Source organism: Argiope bruennichi, chromosome 4, assembly GCF_947563725.1.
Source record: "Argiope bruennichi chromosome 4, qqArgBrue1.1, whole genome shotgun sequence".
NCBI lineage: Eukaryota > Metazoa > Arthropoda > Arachnida > Araneae > Araneidae > Argiope > Argiope bruennichi.
This window is the reverse complement of record NC_079154.1, coordinates 34,313,951-34,337,172: the sequence shown is the minus strand read 5'-3', so window position 1 is coordinate 34,337,172 and position 23,222 is coordinate 34,313,951. Positions and strand designations below refer to the sequence as shown.

Below are 23,222 nucleotides of genomic sequence, written 5' to 3'. Positions count from 1 at the left end.
TAGTATCATTATTGCTTTTCCTACCACGTGAATAACTGTACAAAAATTCACGAGAAAAACCTTTAAACAGGAATAAGAAAATTCAATCTGATAAATCCATCATATAAGTCTATGCATTTCAAAAAGAGCTGTAATATTATTTTAAAGAAATGCTGATTACTTTAACAAATAATTTTTCAAACAGAAAAGTTTTAAGATTAATCATTCAAAATTATGTACGGTGCATGATAAGAAAATAATGCATAATAAGAAAAATTACAACAATAAATTAGAAAACAAATAAAACTTCAAAAATAATTTATTGTAGTGTTGTTTTTTTTTCCTTACAAGTATAAAAATATCATAATTAAAATCTTCCCTTATTACCAAAAAAAATGTCCAGGGAAGAATTGATAAATATAAAACAAATTTAAACTATATAAATATTTCACCTAAACGTTCTATAGTCATTGTTTTACTATGAGTGGTCATATTATCTAACTCCGCACAAAGAGCATCGATATCTTTTTCATCAGCATTTGAAAGACACTTTTTTCGGTTACCACTTTTTTTAACGTCCTTTTTTACTTTCTGAAGGTGAGAACGATCTGTTTGCTTAATACAGTCCTCTGGAACGCTTGAAAATAATTTCTCTTTTAAACTGTCAAAAAGAGAACGCAACTTACTTTTTCTACCCAACAATTCCGATATGAACAAGTCAGGAAATGGACGGTGTAAGAGATCCTTGGTCAAATTATACAAGAGAGTACCTGCAACAGTTTCATGAAGCTTAGGGTTTTTATACGGAAAACAAAGCAAAGAATTCAAATACATAGTGTACAATATGCAAGTTTGTAACTGACTAAAACTATGGACAATGTCAAGAAAAAGTGGATTTCCTTTGTTAAAAGTGGGTTTCTGTAAATACTTTTTCATATTTTGTGCAGCAAGTTCAATATCATCAGACGAAATATTGGCAATAAGGTTATTTTCGACTTCCTGTGCTGAAGATTTTTTCAATACAACTTGAAAATATATAATATTTAATATTAAGGCATGTAAGAAGTCTTCGCTTGGTTGAGGACTGCAGTTTTTTAACCAATATATTATACAGCTAAAAAATAACTGCAATTTATCAGGCAAAGATTTAATAACGTCAAGATCTGCTCCGAGTACATCCAACAAAAACTGTCGTGAATGCTTCTTTTCCATTAAAAATGCATCTTCGATACTAGGCACAGAGTCTCCATTTGTTAAATTAAAACTGGCAGAAATCGGTTCGCGTGACAGGAGCCCAGTGCGATGATCATATTCGTCAATATGCCGCAAACAATCCTCTTCGTGAGTTTTTTCATCTGCTGCAACGTGTTTCAATAAGATTCCATATATCACCTGTCGAATATATCGTGAACAAACATAACTGCTTTCTACAGAAGTATTTTCGACCTGAGCTTGTAAAAACGTCCTATGAAGATTAATTATATTAAGGAAAAATGATGGTAATTTACCTAAATGAAAAGCAATCACAAACGGGGTCGGTAGAGTTTGACAACAAGGAGTTTTTAATTTCGGATTTAAATTCAATAATCTCGATAACTCATCCAATGACCCTTCAACGACATGCATCAAATAAGAATTTTGCGCTTTATAACCATCAATAGACATGTTTATCACATCCTCAATGCGCTCTCTTTTCTTTTTCTTAAGATGATCTAAAACTTGTTTTATTGCTTCATTTAGGTTACAGTGCTCTAGCCAAGTCAGAAGCCGGACGATTTTTCTCTGTCTGGGGTTAACACGCAAACCCCGACAGTTTCTTTTCGAAATGTTAATACTGGCGAAGAAGGTTTCAAACTCTTTTGAATTAGCATAGTCATTTCCCACTAAAGTTCCAAACAATGGCAACACATTACGGTCAAGTCCAGGGAAATAAGACAGAAATTTATCTATATGATAAATCTCGCATTCCAGATATTTACGCGTAATTCCTTCGACATCGTCCTCTTGCACTATCATTTCAACAGAAGATAGACGTATAAAACCATTATGAACATCAAATATAAAGAAGTCGCTGTCATCACTAAGCACAGGGCATTTGTAATGATTTGCTAAAGCTGTTATTTGTTCATCAGCTTCGAAATCGCATAAGGCAAAGGAAATACCCATTTCACACAGAATATCGCGGAAAACTTCTTTAGCACAAATTGGTAAAATGTTACCTGCACAATCTCCATATTTAGCAATATGTTGAGTTAAACTAAGTCTTGTTTTAGACCTCAATATACTTGTTTGGAATTTCCGGTCAGATTTGTCATATCCACCATCAAAAATGACTATTGGTTTGATGTTGCACTCATGGAAAGCAGAAAAATATTTCCTTATCGCTTTGGCATACCTAATCAAATAAAAATAGATATATATTAACTACAAAACATAATGTACACAGTGAGGAAAAACGACAACAACTAATTATTAACAGCACTTTTTAAAATTACACATAGTTTAAATCAGAGAATAGCACAATGCAGCATTTTCAATCTTTTCGGGGACTCAGCTTTAAGTCCCCCTTCTTTTGACGACGGTAATTCAAATTTTATAATTTTAATATCAATATCAAAACATCTATCGTATTACTCTCATGTGATTCCATTCTTGTAAGAAATAAATTCTTTTTTATCAATAGAATGCATGCTTCCTTATTTTGATTTTAATAAACCCGTCATTTTACGGCACACTCACATAAGAACTTTGTATGTGCAATTCACCTAAATGTAAAGAGTCTGATGGCGTTCAATAACACCAGAGAATGAATGGAATCAAATCATCTAGCAAAATGAATTAGATTGTTGTGGCACTTTTAATATGAATATCATTTGTTTTCGAATTATCTATCCCCTTCATTCTCTTTATGCTATACTCTTCAACTAGGAATTATCTTCCAAATCGATATGCATTAATAATATCTCTAAAACAATATATATTTTAATTGCTGCTGTAGACTTGTTCGAGGGTAATATAGCTCTAATAAATAATGTCATGCTAACTGGACTTTTAAAGAACCTTAATGATAACTCCCTTGCCACAGATACACGTTTACTGGCAGATTATGGGACAATTAATGAAAATCAAAATCAAATTTAAAAAAGTAATTACTAGGTTTTTATGATATAACAGCCATTTGGGTTACATTATACCAAAGCCAAGTTTTCGACATAGAAACAATCAGGTAAACAAAAGGAGTGTTCAATTCCTTGCCTTTTTCGTAAACTAGCACAATATGGCACTTTCACTACTTCATAACAAGAAAACCAATTACAGATTTGGAGTAACTCTCTTACTATCCACTAAATCCAAAATTTGACACAGATAAAAAAAAATGTTCGTGACAAGATCACATACCAAATTCCAATGAACTTTTGAGTTCACTTACTCATAAATAGAAGGGTATAAACGATGGATTCTTTGAAGCATTTTATTCCAAATTTAATCAGAATTCTAATAACAAATCTATATGTTTTGTGGCGTATGCCATATTATTCTAGCTCTTGGAACCTTATTGACTGCAAGAATAGCTTGCTTACGTTCCACCTAATGGCAGAAATATCTTTTGGCGTTTCTTCTACCATCTTAGAATTTATATAAAATAACGATTTCCAATACGAATCGAATATAATTCCAAATTTGATTATGAAAGGATATTAATAAATATATTTTATTACATTACATTTTTATTTAATCAACACTAAAAATGCTGTTGTTGGTCTTTCAGAATATGTTCTACTTTATAATATTTCATCTTTCTTTAAACATAAATAATACCTAAGTTTAATTTCATGAATCTATTTGTAGTTTTCAAGTTATCGCGTTCATATTGATGGGCGAACAGAGATTTCTTATTCTTGAATGTTGTCCAAATTTGGATAGAAATCAGCAAATATGGTGAAAGAGCCGCAAACTAAATTTTAAGTTAATAGCTCGTTGCGTTTTTCAGTTACAGGGTTAACGGAAATAGACATATTCCAAAAAATGTATTTGTTGGACTCGGGAAGTGAAATGCGGTGTTTCATTAAAACCTGAAAATCGGTTTTTTAAAAACAATATTTTCTTATATTTCGCACACGGGGGAAAAAAAAAAAAAGAAGAAGAAACATTTAACTAGTAAACAGTTTACTTACTTTTTTCTTGAAACAATCCAAATAAAATGTATCGCATGAGAAAAGATATGGAATTAAAAATCTGAACAGGAAGTGTTTAGTTTAGTCTAGTTATATAAACTTTCCGTTTTAAATCTGAACAGGAAAAAAGAGGCAGCTAATTTGAAAGTGATTCTGTAACATCAGTTTTAATTGCACAGATGCTTGTTTTCAACTGTCTAAGAGGAAAAAGTTAACTTCCAAACAAATAATGCAATGCGATCATTACTACAACAAATGCTTTATTCCATTCTGAATGTTCTGTTCATACAATCACAATCATTACAACAGAAATTTCAATAAAATATTGTTTTACATTTCTTACTTGTAGAAAAATAATTTACTATGAAATGAGCATATTAACACTTAAATTAATAGTTTAGCATTGACGCTCAGTAATATACGTTAGATTTGTAAAGATATTAACTTATAGTAATTAGACTTAATTTTTTTTTAAAAAAACCGCGATTAGGATTTATTTATTTTTACTATTGGTCAGGTTTTTTTTTAGGTTTAGAACAGGAACTCCAAATAACACACTTTCCCCTCTCCAGAACGATATGTTTCGCGGAGCGGATCGAAGACAGCTGAGTAGAAATAATTAGAAAAGTTGTTAAAACTGTAGTGAGTAGACAGTAGAGCCCTTTCGTTTAAAAATACTCTTGCACTGATAAACTTATCCCATCTCTTTATCAGTGTTCCATTACGTGCTCCACATATTCCTTGGACTGTTTTTTAACTACATGCATAACTGATTTCACTTCCTTCTCGTTTTCGAAATTCTAGTCATACATTAGAACTAACAACTAGACAAATTAAAAATTAATTATTTGATGCTACGTCAAAGCTGGAAAGCGGATCTTTAATAATTTAACGATCATATTTGCTGATTTCTTTGATAACGGATCTCTTCAAAAATATCGTCATTCTTCCCAAAAACAACTGATTTTGATTGTAATGAAAGAAAAATAATCGAAAAAGACTGGATTTGGGTAATTATTATTATTTCATTACCTCTCTTTGTACAAATTCTCTTGTTATGAAAATATTTTCTAGAAAACTATTCTCATATCTATTCTTTTAGAGTAGCAGTATAAAAATAATTTAACGCTACTATCTCTATCATCTGCTTTAACTGCTTCAAAATTTAACTGATCCAGGTCTCAGACGTTTTAGGTGCGGCTGTCTTTCATCAATAATCTGATGGCACAACAATCAATACAAAATGCATATAAGTATTAATATAGTTTCTATAATTACATAATACATTCAACAAATTAAATTAGTAAAAATTGTAATGAATGTGGAGATGATAAATCTATTTCTAAATGTGCTTTTTAATATATATATATATATAAATTAATATTAACTTCACTGAGTAAAATATCAGTTTCAGAGCAAAAAATTAAAAGATTAAGAAATTCGCGTCTATGTCATCATATATATGTGAACAAAAATTTATGATGTTTAAAATCGAAATGAAATAACTCGCAAAAGAAACTAAATCTCCAAAAAAATACTTGAAAATATTTAAAAAATTTAAAATCAGGACTTTCCAACTACTATTAAATATTGTTAAGACACTTTTTTTTCTTTCCACATTTATACAAAGTTGCTTAACTTTAAAAATGGCAATAAAAATATTATGATTCAATAAAAGCAGATTATATAAAAAAATTATTAAAATAAGTGGAACATTGTGCAAGAAATAAAATAATTAAAAGATACTTTTTAAAATTTGAAGATGATGAAAAATCTTTTTTGTGCATCAATACTTTTGAATTATCACAAAAAACATTAATTTTCAAAAACACTAAATTTTTTTTACAAGCCAAAAATTCAAATTACCTCCCCCCCAGCCCCTCAAAAAAATCCTTCCCAAATGCAAATACATATATCTTTCCCATAGTACTTCTGCTATGTTTAGTAGCATTAGGTTCAATGATCTGCTTTGTGGAGCTCTAACAAGACACACATCCCAGTTTTATTATTACCTAGATTTGAAGGAATGACTATAAAAATCTTTTTTCTAACATTAATTAATTTTATTTAAATAAAAAATAATATAAACCATTAAGTAATTTTTTTTGTACTGAAGAAAATTATATTTCAAGAAGGTAATGATTCGACTCTTAAGGAGATGGTTAAAAAGTTAATTAAATAAAAAAAACCATCTTAGTAAATATAAAAAGAAAATTTGAGATACCCTTTCATAACATTTTCTATACATGGTGAAAATCTGCAATTCTGGCTATTCTTAGTTTTTGATATTATAGAATTTTAATGAGATTTAAAGTGAAAGCAATGTTAAATAAATGAATAAACTAATGTCAAAATAATTTTGACAATCAAAATAATCCTCTTCTTTATTTCTATAATTGACAAAGAAATTTTTTTTAAAAAATTAAAATTTACAATAATGTATTTTTAAAAGTATCATTAAAAATTCAGATCAGTTAACAAATGAAAGAAAACATTGCACAATTAACATTCATGTACAAATGCTAAAATATATTGAAAAACATAAATATTATGCAATATTTTTTATCTTTTCATAATTTTTCATTTAGATTTGAGTTTTCTACTTAAAATTTATAATAAATTTCGTAATATACAACAGAAATGATAATTTTTCATTCAGAAGATGATGCAAGAAATATTTTATTGATAAATTTGAAATATGATTACACACAGTTTGATATAAATCCTGAAAATCTAAACAAACTAAAACTCTTAGTTAAACCACTGATGGTTGGACATAATTACAAGTTTTCAAAGACGCACATACAAATGATGTTCTAAGAAATCAATTGTTTTTTCATGTCTATTTCTCCTGTTTACCTCTTAATGGGTCATCTGATGTCTAAGATTCCATTTCAGTAAATGTTTCCAGTATTGTATTCTATCCTCTCACAAAATAGTAACTGATCATGTCATGTATTAGAACAAATATTTACTACTCATAACAAATTAAATTAACAATAACTTACAAGGAATGAAAAATTGACATTTTTTTTTAAATGCCCTCTTTAATAAGTAAAAAGGGCATCTTTTTTTCCAACAGAATTGATGGTGTCAGAGATAGTGCCACTAGTACTGTTGAAACTGTTAGTGGAATGATATTCTTTTAGCTTGGTACTTATTTTTTGGTTTGGTTCTTATTATGACTAAACAAGTACATACAATTAAAAAAAAATTATTAATCTAGTATATTAATTGAAGAGTGTTTTCACTGGCTTATACTAAAAGATAAGTCTTTGCCAATCATCCTTTGAATTCTGTATTAGTTTTGAGTATCTGATACAAAATACCAAGATTATACAGTATTTCTAAATCCAAGTTAAATCAGAAAGACTTATACTTCCTCCATAACTCAATATTTTATTCTTAACACTAAATTTAATAACATGGTGATACAATTCAACTTAAAGCAAAATAAATGCAATTATTCAAACATAATAATCAAGTACTCCTAATGAAACTTAATTCGGAATTATTAATAGTTCTGCAAGGATGTTTTTATTTTTTTCATATCTATTGTAATAAGCAACATAATTTATAACAAACATGTGAAATATACTTACTTATAATAATCACCACCATACATACAATCGATCTTATTTGAAAAATACAAAAGATGAATTAGATTATTTCCATCAATTATGACTGGAGTATTATATAATTTATGAGATTTTGTAAGATCTGGATTGTTATTGAAAAACGTGCTTAATCCTCTAATACCCATTTCCAAGTTTAAAATATAATGTTATAATTTGGTAATATTATAGTACTAAATGTAAATAAACATCTTTTCACGTACAAGACACAACAATTGAAAATAACAACTTTTGCTTTTGAAATTTTCATAAAATAAACAAATGTAATAATTCTAATCAAAACCAACACGGATCCAAAATAGCAGAAAGAAATATTTTCGAAAGCCTGTTCTCAGTAGAGATGTTTGAAGTTACTTTTCTTCAAACTACTTTATTCTTGCTGCATGATTATCACACTAGAGCCTTTTTAGAGAGTCAATACAATAAGTTGATTTTATTTAGTTTGAAATTGGAACAATTAAAAAGTTAACTTTTTTACCTGAATAATAAAAAAAGATTAGAATTTGTCTTGAGAATATTTTTGCACAAAAAATAAATATTAAAACCAGTGAACGGCAACATTATATTTTATTTTCAAATGATCAAGTTTCCAGAAATTGCGTCATATGTTTTCTTTTTCTTTTTAATCTGTATTCAAACGCATGCGCCTTGAAACGAATTACTGAAGTGTAGTAATTTATGAATTTCAAGTTTTTCTTACAAACAAAATGGGGACACAAACAAGAAAAACTAAATTTTTAAATACTTTCCTTACAATTTCTAATCGTGATCAGTCAAGTATAAGAGCTTTCTAATTCTTCCGTAGATATAAATAGGGCATTATGATGAATTAGTAATAAAAATAATCTAGTCAAATAATTTTTCATTTTATTTTTAGTTCATTAAGGGTAAGTTGTTGCTGTGATGTTTCTTTAATTGATCTGATTTTTCACGTTTTTATAGTAAGAAAACGTTTTTATATTTAATTATATTTCTTCTAATTTTATCTAATAATTAAATGTTATATATTATTTTATATCTTGTCAAAAATTTAAGAAAAGAAAAAGTTTACCTTCATTATAAATTTATTTATTTATTTTAGTTATTTATTTGCAGTTACATCGAAATAACTTATAAAAAAATCTAAAGTGGATGTTTTCGTCCATTAAAATTATTTGTTATATAATAATTGTAGAATTTTATTTTATGAATGAATTTTAGAATCAGCTGATTTAATCACAATAAAATAAAATATTTCCTAGTAATTATATTATTATTTTATGTTTTGCTTTCAAATTTTTTGTAACATTTAAAAAATATTTTACAGATTCTAATTCAAAATGTCAGTCACAATTCTACATTTTAATGATTGCTACAATGTGGAAAGCCAATCCTCAGAACCTGTGGGTGGTGCAGCAAGATTTTGTACAGCTCTTAAAAGTTTTAATGATTTGGATCCATTAATTTTATTTAGTGGTGACATTTTTGCTCCTTCTATAAGTAAGTTATTTTTATAAAAAAAGCTAATGAAAATATCATTTGAAATAATATTTTTATCATAATTATTATAATTTATGATTAAATACAGTCTGATCAATAGAAAGGCATATATATAATAAACAATTAGTTGAATATGGATATCCTCATTCTATGCATAACTTAAACAAATTATTTTATAATTACTTCTTTTCAATTTTTATTATGAATTGAAATTTATATTATTTTAAGTACTATAACTTTTGGTATCCATCTTTTAATTGCTTTATACATTTTTAAATAATTAATATGTATATATGCATTATTCTCATCTGTAAAAGTGATAATTATGTGAGAAATAATAAATATTTTAAATTTTTATTGTGACTAATGTTAATTTTATAAAATGAAAGCCTTTGCAGATTTTTTCTATGGATAATTGTTGCTGTGCTGTGTTTCTTTATTATCACTATTTTGTAAAAGTTTATTTATTCTAAAAAAATTAAGGGTGTATTAATAATTTTTGAACTAATATTTTCAATAAAATATTAACTGAATTAGCTAAGTTATTTTTCATCTTTTTCATATCCTTCTGTCTTGTCAAAACTTCTATAATTTCAAATTAAATTTCAAAATTCACGAGAAATCAGTAATAACTGAAATCAATGGTATGGGACAAACTGTATAATGATCAGCATGTTCTGCTAAATACCTTTGAATATGATTTTATATTTCAAACTAACTGATAACTTTCAAACAAACAAACTAGATCTTATTTTTTTTATACACCAGTAACTAATATCACTTATAGTAAAACTAAAATTATCCAAAAAAATGTTTGATGTAATTGTTTCATTTCATGAAGTTGTTTTCTTAGCTTTAATATGCATGAAATACAGATAACATCATTTATTAATGAAATAGCATTTTACAGCCTTCTGCGTTCCAACTTCAGCTCTCGCATATATATTAAAAATTGATATCCAAATTACATTCAGTTATTTTCTAAATTTTATAAATGAATTGATTAATTAATAATTATTTTTAAATTATTATTATTATTGAATAATTTGAGTAAAGTGCTGCAAAATTTATTTCCTGGTTGTTTATGTATATTTTATTTATTTAAAATTGTATTATTTTTTTTTCAGTGAGTACTTTTACAAAAGGTGAACAGATGATACCGGCTCTAAATTCCTTTGGAGTTCATTGCGCTGTTTTTGGAAACCATGATTTTGGTAAATTATGATTTTATTGTTTGTGAATTGCAAAAATTTTAAATGTTTACATTTTTAATACAACCTGCTTTTGAATTTTAGGTTTAGTTTATTTAATTTTAGTCTTATGGTATAGAAATGTTTTATAGAAAATTATATTTGTAAAATCATTCAAGTATCAATTGGATTTTATCTAATTATTCAAGGCAATGTGCCATTTTTGAAAAATGGCATAAATAAGTTATTTTTTAAATATTTACAATGAAAATGTTATGCTTAAGAAATTTTTGGTTTATAAAAATCTCTTTAGTTATAAATGTTTTTTTTTATAATTTACTTATTAGTTTATAAACTTAAAGTTTTTTTTTGCATAATTACTATTTTAATTCATTGCTATATGATAAGGTTGTTTTTGAAGATAAAGTACAAACAAATTATTGTACTTTATCTTCAAAAAAATTATAAAGTACAAATTATTGTACTTTATAATTATTTCTCAACTGAGCTGAGAAAATATTTTTTGTCTGGCGGCATTTCAAGAAAGAAGGGGAAGAATTTTCTTATCTGCTTCAGTTATTTATTTAATTTTTTATGTAGCTTATCATCTTGAGAATGAAAAAAAAATCTACTTGAGATAATTCATTAAATGATATGATCTAACATTGATAAAATTGTTTATCCATTTTAAAGTACAGTAAAGATAAGTCTTACTGTAAAAAGATGTTTTAAATTATTCTTTCATTCTTTATTCATTTTAATTAGTCCTTTCCTCTTTTTCCATTATCATGAACTACTTATCTGTATTTATTAGAAGACAATGAAAATCTTTCATATATATATATATATATATTTGCCACATTCTCTAGAATAAAATATTTCTTGAAGTAATATTTGTAAGTAAGGAATACTAATATTATTATTGTTTTCTTTTTTAAAAAAAATATTTGCTGATATATAATAGAAATTAAATATATATATATATATATAGGAAATAATAAAAAAATATAAACATTATGAAAATTCCAATTAAAAACTATTTTTGAAACAAACTAAAAAAAAAAATTATTTCTGAATCAAACTAAAAAAGCACAATTATATTTAGAGAGCACTAATGCTGCTACTACTAAAACACTGATGAACATAACCAAATTAGTATAAATAAAAAGGAATAAAAATAGAATCAAAAGTACAAACAAAAATAAAATAAGAATCCAGGTCGGATTCTTATTTTATTTTTGTTTGTACTTTATTTTAACAAAAATACTTTTTTATTTTTATGTCATTAATCAAATTTGTAGCTTTGTAATATTATAATATTGTGAATTTAAATAGGTAGAAGGAAATAAAATTAAAACACTGAATATTAATTTTTTTGCAGATGCAAAGATAAAATTTTGAAACATTTTGCTATATTTTTATTTGTTTCTCTTTATTGTTTAAGATCAATCTTGTTCATTATGGAAATTTTGGAACCTGTTAATGGTTGGAAATTACAACTAAGAAATCTATTACTTGAAAGTAATCTTTTGTCACATCACAAGAGTAAACCATTTGATACTTGACACATTTTTTCAATGATTGCTCTGAACTTATCAAATATAATAAATATTTAGCTATTATTATGTTCCAGTTGTTCCATTCTTTGGAAGTGTCATCATTATTAATAAGTGTGGCAGAAACTCAATATATTCTGTTTAAACTAATGATATTTTTATTTAATTTTCAAAAGGTAGACCTTCATTTAATGCATAAATCAAATTAATGCATTAATTCTGATAACCATTAACTGATTGTATTTATGGAAATTTGATATTTTTCAGATGAATTACTCATATAAGCATTATCAAACACTATATACTTTTTGTGACACCCTTTATAGCATAATTTTTTAAAATTAAGTAATTAAAAAATAAATTTTAAGCAAATGTTGAAAACATAGAAATGATAGATCAAAAAGAAAGAATAATAATACTTACTGTTGTTTTTGCGGTATTACATAAGCAGAGGAAATTCTGAGTAAATGTTGAAAAGTATAGAAGTAATGGATCAAGAAGAATAATAAGACTTACTGTTGTTTTTGTAGTATTACTGGTATTCAAACTTGAAAATTAAATGCTCTTCCTTAGTATCTATCCTCTTTGGGCATGCTTCAAAATTAAATTCCCTTTCAATTATATATATAATACTTGATGGTTCAGATACTAAGATTAAATCATTTGATTGCCCCGATAGCCGTAACTATGAATTTCAGTTTTCTGAATTGTATGAATATTATAAATAATGTTTTCTTTTTATTCTAATTTAAACCAGTTGCTTAACTGTATTTTGCATCTTAATTTTGAATCTATATTTTTTTACTAATATGAAATTTGTCATGTGATTACATTTAAAATTTATATGAAATATACTATGGCACTATGCCATTCTTTGCTGTTCTTATATTTCCAACATTTCTTTCTTTGTTATAAAGCTAATTTACTGTTGACTTTTAATTGTTCTCTGTGTACTAAATCTTAGCCATTTTAGATACGAAATAAGTTTTTAGCATTGCTCCATGAAAAGTTTTATTATGTTTATGATAACCTTTTATTGGTTATTTTCTTGTTTTGCTTCAATAATATAATAAAAGTAAAGTACAATAAAAATTATTGTTATTACTTTATTATGGTTTTTTTAATATATATTAATATTCTGAAGTGTATTTTATAATTTTAAATTTTGAAATTTTTAGGATAATTGAATGGATAATCTATTTGAATACTGTTTTTTCCCTTGGTTTTCATCAGAAATTTTCAGTGTTTTATACTTTAAAGAAAATTTTTCATTCTTTTAGATTTTGGTGTTGATATCTTGACTGATTTTGCCGTACAAACTACTTTTCCATGGCTGATTAGTAATGTTATTGATAATGAAACTGGAAAACCATTGGCTAATGGGCTTATTACTTATACATTAGAAAACAAAGGAAAAAAGGTAAAATTGTTTTGATTTCATTATATAATTTCATAATAATGTATGCCTATTGTATTTTTAAAAAAAATATTATGTTTTATTATAGTGCTGAATGAATTTGTCAAGTTTTCATTAAAAAAATGTCATAATTTATTTAATTTAACTATTTATTTGGCCATTAAATTTATATTTCATGAAATGAAGTTTTGAAAATAAGTATAATATGTGCATAAATATATTCCAAATTTATGGATAAATAACATTCTGATGTATTGAAGTCAATAATTTTGTGAGAAATAAACTTTTAAAAATTCATTTTATAATCTAAAGTGGATGTATTAAATAAGTTGCCATAAAAAATTAATCAGAAATTTACTATAATTTTTTTTAGCTAAACTAATCTTTTATTAAATTAAAATACTTCAAAAATTTGATGCAGTTAAGACTATTATCTCTACTAAATTCGCTTTATTATCCAGAAAAGCATTTATACACAAGTCTATTGGAAGAGCAGTTTCAAAAAGAGGGCTAGTCCCCCCCCCTCCAAAAAAATTATGAAAAAAATTAAAGTGATAATTTTATAATTGTTGAAGTAAAAAATGAGTAGCTCATTTTTATCAACATCTGTAGAGAACTGACTGGCAAAATGTATGAAGATCCTGTTGAATTACTTGTCCTGAAGTCAAATCACCCCTTCGCAATGATATTTGAGGGAAATTATTCATTCTTTATATGAAATAATTTTCTCTCTCTACTTTTGTGATAGAATATCTTAAAAGAAGATTAAGTTAAAATATTTTGTTAAATAATTATGAGTTTTAATGAAAAATTATTTCTTTTTAAAAAAAAGGAAATTAAACAAAGCATTTTTGAATGTCATTTTATTTCTCTAATCTAAACATCAAGATATATTTTTCAGAATGAGCTAATTCGGTTTATTTAATGCTGTTTTATGCTTTCATGAATTAAAATTGTCTTATTTTGAAATATTTAAGCATTATATATATTTTTTAGTTTGGGATTATTGGACTTGTTGAAGAAGAATGGCTTGCAACACTTGCCACCATCGAAGCTGATGAAGTTACCTACTTTGATTTTGTTGAAGAAGGCAGAAAACTAGCATTGCAATTAAAAGAACAGGCATGTGAATTATTTTATGTTGGCTTTAATATTAAATATTAAATGTTATAATTTACTTCTGTGTTTTTATAAAATGACAAAACATATTTTAAAAAAATATATATTAAAATATTTGAATAGGTCTATAATTATACAATTGCACAGTATTATATTGTTATATCAGATAAATAATAGCTAAAAAAAATCCTGTCAGAATAATTTAACATTTTTATTATAGTTATATTAATTATATTTTTCAAAATTATCAATATCCCTTTTTTTGATGAGTGACTAACTAACATGTTTATAACCATGGAAATATAAAAGGAAACCCAAAACTTTAAAATAGGAAAGGATAAAAAGTGAAAGAAAAAAATTAAGAGAGCCCAGATGAGTTTGGAGTGATTGAGAAAAACTGGCAAGTGCCATACTACAAATACACACTACAAGTGCCAAGTATCGCAAAATACTTAACAATATTGTTGTGATTCTTTCCTGATATTTGCTGTCATTCAGAATATCGAGTAATATCATGGAGATGCCGTAAAATATCTTGTGCTAATAAGTACCTGAATTACAAAATTTCTTGTCTAGCCATTTCTCAACTCAGGTGAAGAGAAGGGGAGAGTGAATTTCAATTCAACTGCGAAATAAACTTTTTGCTGACTGATCTATCAGCGAAGTGTATTAAGTAAATACCAATGCTTCTGAGCTTTTGGTTTACTATCTTAAGCCTATGTATCACTTACTTTTAATTAATTTTTTGCCCTTTATTTTTCATCATTTTTATTATTTTCTCACATTTTTATTTTTTTAAAACTCTTATTGAAGAAGAAGAATTAAATAGAATTTAAACAAACTTTAAAAATATTATTAGGTAGAGGACGGGCTTTGCAGACCTGACAGTTGAGTTGCTACTGATTATGTCGATACTTTGGGAATTCATGCTTTAATGTCTCTCTCTCTCTCTTTTTTACTTTTTCGTATACGAAGTATAGAGAAAAGTATTGCAATCGCCAAAAAATTCGAACTCAAAATTTTGATGAATCTTCTTGTAGATTTCTATCAAATTCTAAGCAAACTCTGTTCAGAGGAAGTCTGTCCAGCTGTTCAAATATAAGTTAACACAATAACTACAAAACGGATAGGTCTTTGTAGATTTCTTTCAAATTTTGAGCAAACTCCCTTCAGAGGAAGTCTGTCTGTTTGAATATACGTTAATACGAAAACTACAAAACGAAGAGAGCTAGAGGGGTAAAATTTGGTACATATTTTTAACCTCTATAATATAGACACCTATCAGATTTTTAGCCAAATCCAATGAGTGGCTGATCATCTGTTGATCTTCATTTTCAGAAACATATAAACATGATAACTCAAAAACGCAATGAGTTAAATATATTAAATTTGATATGGGATTTTGTGGCTACAAGTGTAACTTGTATCCAGTTTTGTTTCAGTCGATTGGGAAAAACGCATCTAAAACTCAAATTCGATTTTCGGATGCTATAAACCGCAAGCCAGGGATTCATAAACCGCAAGCCAGGGATTCATCGCCAAGAATGACATGATAGATTCAGTAAAAATACTAAATTTATGCCAAAGGTTAATTTTTCGTAATTATTTTACTTCAATGCCATGCAAAGCGCTCTCCGGGATAACACCTTTATTAGAGTGTGCAAGAAAATTTTGGTTCGACTGCTCCAGCTGGTTTTCTTAGTATTTGGGATTTGAAGTTGTTACCTAAATGTAGATGTGCTTAGTGAACACATCTGTATTTATTCATTGATTAAATTTGCACATGTTGATTTTTTTTTGGTATATTTTATTTTAGGAAAAAGTAGATTATGTCATTGCCTTGACTCATATGAGAATGCCTAATGATGTCCGTCTCGCAGAAAATGTGGAAGAGATAGATCTGATTTTGGGAGGACATGATCATATTTATGAAATAAAACAAGTAAGAATATTTGTACTAGCATCTTCTTTTATGATTATATCTATAAGAGAAAAATCTTCTTTTATTCATTTATAAATAGTTGCTCGTTTAGAATTTAGTTATTCTTTAAATAAGTGAAATTAGAATTGTTTGGCTCTTTTTTTTTCTCTCCATTTTTTACTTAAAACTTGTGTTTATGCATTTTTCTCAATTAAAAATATTTTACTTTGGGCTGTAATTTATCAGAATAATTAAGTATTTTGTATAATATTTTTTAGATATATAACATATATTTATTTTGATACTTTAATAATTTCATCTGTACAGGGTGAGTTTGACCTAATCTATCAATCATAAAAGGTTGATAAAAAAAGCTCATGTGAACCATAAAACAATGTATCAACTTAGTCCTATCTCCTACCATTTGAAAGTTATGGATGATAAAATGAATATGCTATCAATCAAGAAAAAAAAATCATAATTTAAAATGTTTTTAATAGACCTGCATGTAAAATAAGTCAAGGGCAGATATAGACTAACATTTTAGAGGAAAAGGAATTATGCTCAAGAGCAGAACAGACAACAATTTCTGGATAGGTTTAGGAGTCAATGAAAAACTAAATCGACCAGGAATAAGACATTTGGGGTTAGACTATGCTGTTGTAAACTGCATTACTTTATTTTAAATGTAAAATTGGAGCTGATATTTTTCAATTTTAGTTATTAACTTCATATGAAATAAAAAGAGAAATTACTGTAAATCTCTTCTTAAAGCTTCCATGATCAGTAATCATCAACATTATATTTTTCTCTATAATATGGTCTAATATATAAGATGTTTATATAATATATAAATTACATTGCAACTTATCTTAACTAAATTTATACTATATGTAATATATAATTTGTAGATACACTGTTTTGATTCAACTGTGCAGAATGTATTGTGCTTAGTGTAAAATGAATATATTTAATGTTTATTGCTATGACTTTATATTAATTATGGACCAGTGAAAAAAATTTTAAAAAGAAGTTTTGGGCATAAAAATATATCAATTTATTCAATTATTTTAACAAACCAGTTTCAATAAAACTGTTTTTTTTATCAAACAATCATACACAGCAATCACCTATTGATATGGTATCAATCTTAAGGCATTATTTCATTCAGACTACAAAATATTGTCTAAAACTAGGAAGAGATCATGACCTCTTCCCCACTGTATTTGCACCTGAAATAAGCATATAATTTGAAAGAACAAGGGAAATCTTGTATGATGATTCCATTTTCATCATTATACTTTGGTTTATAGTCAAGCTATAAACACTGAAACAAACAAAATTAAATTGCTGCCAAACTCTTTAATATTGAATACTGCAAATGCTGTTCTAACTAAAATTTGCTATAAATTTATTCATACCATCAGTTTTCAAATGAGCCTGCAATAAATCATCAGTGTTCAAGAGAAATTTAATCTTTCTTTTGAAATACATAACAAAAATCGAAAAAAAAAAAAAAAAAAAAAAAAGACTCTTGATTTGATTTTTATGCTTGATTTTAATTTTCTGTTCTCTTTAAGTCTGCTGTTTTAATAGGATTTAAGAAAGAAAATTTTGAAACCAATTTTTTACAAATAGTAGCATTTTTATAAACATAATGTGAAATAAACCAGCAAACATTTTTATATCTGAAAGAGCTCATATTGGCGAATTTGCATACATTCCATTTATCTACCATTCTCCTATTTACTGATTTTTTGACGTATGTCTATTTCGAAGCATGGTGGTCTAAGCAATGGCATGGTCTTAGCAAAAAGACTAACTTTCTCCTGAATTAGAAAAGTGATATTGTTTATCATAGGCTCATTCAAAAGTGAATAGAAGTGGACAAGTTTTTAGTAAATTTGATTTGATTTTAGCAAGAAACGGTCTTTGCAATATTCAGTATTAAAATGTTTGGTGACAGTTTGGTTTTGCATTTCCCAAGGTTTCGAGCTCAGCTGTAGGTTCACAATGATAAAAATAATATCAACATATGTGATTTTCTATATTCTTTTAAAATATGGTCTTATTTTACATGTATCTCTGTTAGAAATTTTTTTAATTTTGGATTTTTTCTCCTGATTGATAGTATATTCATTTTATTCACCATAGCTTGTAAGTGGTAAAAGATAGGATGGATAGGAGTAGTAATTAGTAGGTTGCTACAGTGTTTTTTGATCCACTTAGGGTTCTTTTATCAACCTATTCCATTCGGCAGATTAGATCAATTTCACCATGTTTATTTTCAATCAATCTCTCAATCCCAAAAACTGGCTGATTTCGTCAATTTTTATTTTATATAATAATTTTGTGACCGTTAGATACGTCATCAGTTGTCATCTGCCTTTATTTTGTCAATTTGAAAATATAGTTTGCCAAACAGAATCCTAATATTCGTTCGTATCACCAATTTCAACAAGACAAAATTTTCTTAGCATTTTTTTCTTAGCAAGTTTTTAGCATTTCTGTTGCTTGCATTAGAAGATTCTTTTTCTCTGTCGCTCTTTTTATAGAAATAAACTCTTGTTGTTCAACCAGGGCTCGAAATGAAGATGTGGTAAGTTGAAGCTACTCTGCAACATTTTCCTTTGGAATATGGTTTTTAGTATGGCATTTCTCAGATTTTCTTCAAAAATATTAACAATTTTTTTTAAACTGTTCTTCGATTTTAATATTTGCCATGCTATGCCTCTTTTTGGTTTAATTCGAAATATGAATTCTTATGAAGTCATATTTCGAATTAAACCAAAAACGACTTTGGTATGTATTCCTTCAATGTGACCTTAATTGCATCAGAAGAAAGGATTTGGTGACAGACTGTCGCCTCTTCGTCGACATTTTCTTCTCTTTTTGACCTTCACCAGAGCATGTCTGTGACTGTCGACATACACCAGTGATAGTCTGAATATATAAGAATATTATCAAATATTCGGTCTTTCACCGAGATATTTGATATACGTTGGCATTCATTGGAGAAAGTCGACATTCTCCAATTTCAGACATGTACCATAACATATATATATATATACAGGGTGCGGCAAAAAAAAAATCAGACAAAGTTGTTATATCATAGAATAGAAGTTAATTAATTTCTTTTTTAATTTTGTTCATTTCTTTTTGTCTGTCTCTTCAATTATAACATATTTTATAATGTATCTTTTTTTAACGTATTTTTTTAGCGTTTTTACAATTCCAAGCAAATGATCTGTTATTTTAGAGTTTTCAAACAAGGAAGACGACAGTATGAAGTCGTTCGTTTGCTTAATGTGCCTCGGCAAACAGTTTCTGATGCAATCTATCGTTTCAAAGACCTTGGCAATGATGGTTAAAGTCCAGGAAGTGAATGAAAACGTATGATGAACACTTTCAATGACCATAATATTATCAAAAAGCAAGTTCAATGGAATTCGAGGGTGTCCATGAGAAAGATCGTTCGTGAACTGGGAATAAGTTACCGATCAGTGCAACGAATTGCAAAAACAGAGCTTGGGATGAAACCTTACAAGTTCCAAAAAGTTCAGCTTCCCACTGAAGGAAACAAACTCGTGCGGCTCAAAAGACGCCGAAAACCTTTGAAGCGGGCCGCAAGTCAGCGATAAGAGAGATTCCTTTTCACTAATGAGAAGCTCTTTACCGTCCAAAAGTTCTGAATTCCTTGAACTATAAGATCTAGTCTGTAGACGCTCTAAGTACTTAAGCAATTGTTGAACATCGCAAAATTACATAGTCTGTCATGGTCTGGGGTGGAATTAGTGGAAGCGGCAAAACACCTCTGGTTTTTGTGGATGAGGGCGTTAAAATAAATCAAAAATTGTACCAGCGTGGCATTCTAGAAGCTGTATTTCGTGGGCCAAAACGCACTTCGGCAATGTTATGTGGGAGTTTCAACAAGACTCCTTTACCAGCTCATAAGGCTAAAAAGACAGAAGAATGATGCAAGGCGCATTTTCCAGAATTAATAACATCTGGAGAGTGGGAACAAAATTCGCCGAATCTGAGTCCCATTGTTATAGTGTAAGGTCCATTTTGGAGAGATCGAAAAGTTTGGACCCTCTAAAGTAATGGCTTTGTTGGTAATGGGATAGATTAAAGGTAAAAGACTTCCGACCCATAGCTGAAAATTTCAAGCATTTGCTCTTCTGCATCACTGCAAAATGTGGCAACTTTGAAACATAGGAATTTTATTTATTAATAAAAGTCTACTTTTACTATTATTTGTTATATTATGTTAATTTATTTACTTTTAATCAAGTTATGTTAAAAATTGTTTGTTCCGTTTTTTCTGCTGCACTCTGTACACACACACACACATGCACTCATGCACTTGAAGTATAGTTTTGGGTTATAGAGAGCATGATTAGTAAAGATCTGCGGAAATTTTCTTGAAATCCTGTCATTAGAGCTATTACAAAGTTGGTCTTCCTATGAGGAATGTACCACCTAAAAAAATAGTAGTTATGAGTGATTAGTTCCGATGTAAATAGAATAATAATATAAATGGAAAAGCATATCTTTGTGTTTCAGGCATTTTCTGTGTTATAAGTAGAAATAAGCAATTTATTTGAATAATGAATTCTCTTATGCATTTTTAATATTTGTTTAAAAGAGTATTTAGTATTACTAATTTTTTTTTATAGAAAACACATAATGAATAAAAGTTTTTTTTTAATGATTTATGACAGATAAATTTGCTTAGAAACGTTTTATGTCTATTTTTATTTTTCTGTCCATCTTATAAATTTTTAAAAAATTTCTTTGTAGAATTGATTTATTTTATTTTTCTAAGGTGAATGGAAAATATATTTTAAAGAGTGGAACAGATTTTCAGCGATTTTCTAAAATAACTTTAACTTTCAACTCAAGTTCTGTGGATGTACAAATTGAAAATATAGCTGTTACATCTAAGTATGATCCAGATCCTGGTTTAGATGAAGAACTCGAAAAGTACAAAAGTTAGTATCTGTACATTTATTATTTATTAATTGTAAAATATTAAATTTTTAAAGCATACTGAAATAATATTAATACTAAAATAAAAGGAAATGATATTATAAACACCTAACTATTTTGCATTAGATGGCATAGAATCTATCTCAATTTTTTTGCAATTGTAGACTGTGGAGCAATTAGTCTATTATTCCATATATTTTCTTGGGTTAAAATTACTACATATAAATTTAAATTAATTGTCCTAAACCATTATTTTATTGAATTATATTAATATAATATTTCATTACATAGCAATATGCTTTATTCCAAAAGTTAGTTATCTGAGTGAAAGTAGTGTATATAAATAATAATTAAAAATAGTTTAACATTATTTATCTAAAAAAAGAAATAACTATTATGAGTTCACTGCATTATTATTATATATGATAAAATTATTGATTATCCTTAAAATTTGCTTCACCCACCCAGTTAATGAATTTATACATAAAAAAAATTACAAAGGAAATAAAAGGATAACCTCTTTTTTACACATGATAAAAAAGATTACAAATTTAATTAATAAGCTTGTTATATTATTTATTTCTTAATTATTATTATTATTATTTATTTCAGGTGTTGTTGATGGGAAAATGGATGAAGTTTTGGGTGAGTTTTCAGTGGATTTGGATGGCAGATTTTCAAGTATCAGAACTCAAGAAACTAATTTAGGTTTGTATATTTAAACATCAAACAGTTGCTAAATTGTAAATTATTTTAATGCTCCCACTAACAGAATATTTTTTTAAAGATTTCTTTAAAATCCTGAGTCTTCGGTTGTCTATATTTCTTATATTTAAAATTATAGCTTATTTTTAATTAAATTTAAATTAATTGAAAGAGATTGAATTCAATTGTATGTACATTCTCGTTCATTTCTATTTTTATTTTTGGATCATGAGCATCTGAAGTATCCATAAGATGCTTGTCTTCTACCATAATGATGAAGAATGACATTTTAAGAATTTATTTCTTACTTCTGAAATAAAAAGAAGATCTGAATATAGAATTTGTTAATAAGTAATTGCATGTATATTTTCTGACGGCACATGACGTTTATGTCGATTTGCATTGAGCAAATAATAAATTTTATGGTATTTACATGTATAAAGATGTTTTTTAGATATTCACTCTTGTTTTATTTCTATTATGTCAACTATATTGTGTTAAACATTACATGAAATGGGAATGTTTTTATTAGCATTGAATCAGTTACTAAGATTTTTTAAAAAATGGTTTTGTAAAGAAATACAGGAAATGAAGTCTGTAGTAAAGGCAATAATTATTTTTTCAGATGATTCTTCTAAATGCAAATATATATTTTTAGATGATTCTTCTAAATGCAAATATATTTTTTAGATGATTCTTCAAAATACAAATATATTTTTAGATAATTCTTCTACAGCTGCTTTTAAATTATAACAAGATATATAATAACTTAATTTATTCTTTATAAATTCATGAACATTACAGGAAATTTCATATGCGATATCATGCTATCTGCAACACATTCCGATGTAGCACTTTTGAACTCGGGGACTTTACGATCTGATAGGATTCATCCAAAAGGCCCTTTTACTATGCGAGATTTAGTTACAATACTGCCGATGATGGATTCATTATTAGTAATTAGTATTTCAGGTATGATTATTTCTGCTTTTATTGTATTTTTAGTTTATATGTTTATATATATTATAAAGTAGTTAGTGTTCTAGTTTCTTTT

General features: G+C 27.0%; 2 protein-coding genes across 3 annotated transcripts in view; one reads left to right on the top strand and one right to left on the bottom strand.

Annotated features, from left to right (window-relative positions):
• Positions 1–315: 315 nt before the first annotated feature.
• Positions 316–8,106, bottom strand: LOC129966841 (protein asteroid homolog 1-like). Its single transcript, XM_056081429.1, has 2 exons — positions 7,757–8,106; positions 316–2,374 (listed from the first exon to the last, which is right to left on the bottom strand). The coding sequence occupies exons 1-2, from the start codon at positions 7,915–7,917 to the stop codon at positions 415–417; spliced, it is 2,121 nt and encodes a 706-aa protein (XP_055937404.1). The 5' UTR covers positions 7,918–8,106; the 3' UTR covers positions 316–414.
• Positions 8,107–8,410: 304 nt separating this feature from the next.
• The window catches only part of LOC129966466 (trifunctional nucleotide phosphoesterase protein YfkN-like), a 29,679-nt gene continuing 14,867 nt past the window's right edge, over positions 8,411–23,222 (top strand). The window contains exons 1-9 of one of the 2 annotated variants that reach the window (XM_056080891.1): positions 8,411–8,676; positions 9,096–9,268; positions 10,396–10,482; positions 13,295–13,434; positions 14,428–14,553; positions 16,367–16,492; positions 21,300–21,465; positions 22,076–22,171; positions 22,973–23,140. In XM_056080891.1, coding sequence (XP_055936866.1) covers positions 9,109–9,268; positions 10,396–10,482; positions 13,295–13,434; positions 14,428–14,553; positions 16,367–16,492; positions 21,300–21,465; positions 22,076–22,171; positions 22,973–23,140 — 1,069 coding nt within the window. In that variant the 5' untranslated portion in view covers positions 8,411–8,676; positions 9,096–9,108. Of the gene's footprint in view, positions 8,677–8,705; positions 8,731–9,095; positions 9,269–10,395; positions 10,483–13,294; positions 13,435–14,427; positions 14,554–16,366; positions 16,493–21,299; positions 21,466–22,075; positions 22,172–22,972; positions 23,141–23,222 lie in introns of those variants that run through there. The other variant, XM_056080892.1, reaches the window with a different exon arrangement.

What these genes read in the sequence shown, in the direction of transcription:
- LOC129966841 (XM_056081429.1), bottom strand. Translation starts at nt 7,917, where the DNA reads ATGGGTATTAGAGGATTAAGCACGTTTTTCAATAACAATCCAGATCTT. An exon ending in TATGGTGGTGATTATTATAA is followed by an intron (nt 2,375 to 7,756) that starts GTAAGTATATTT and finishes TTATTTGATTAG; the next exon opens with GTATGCCAAAGCGATAAGGA.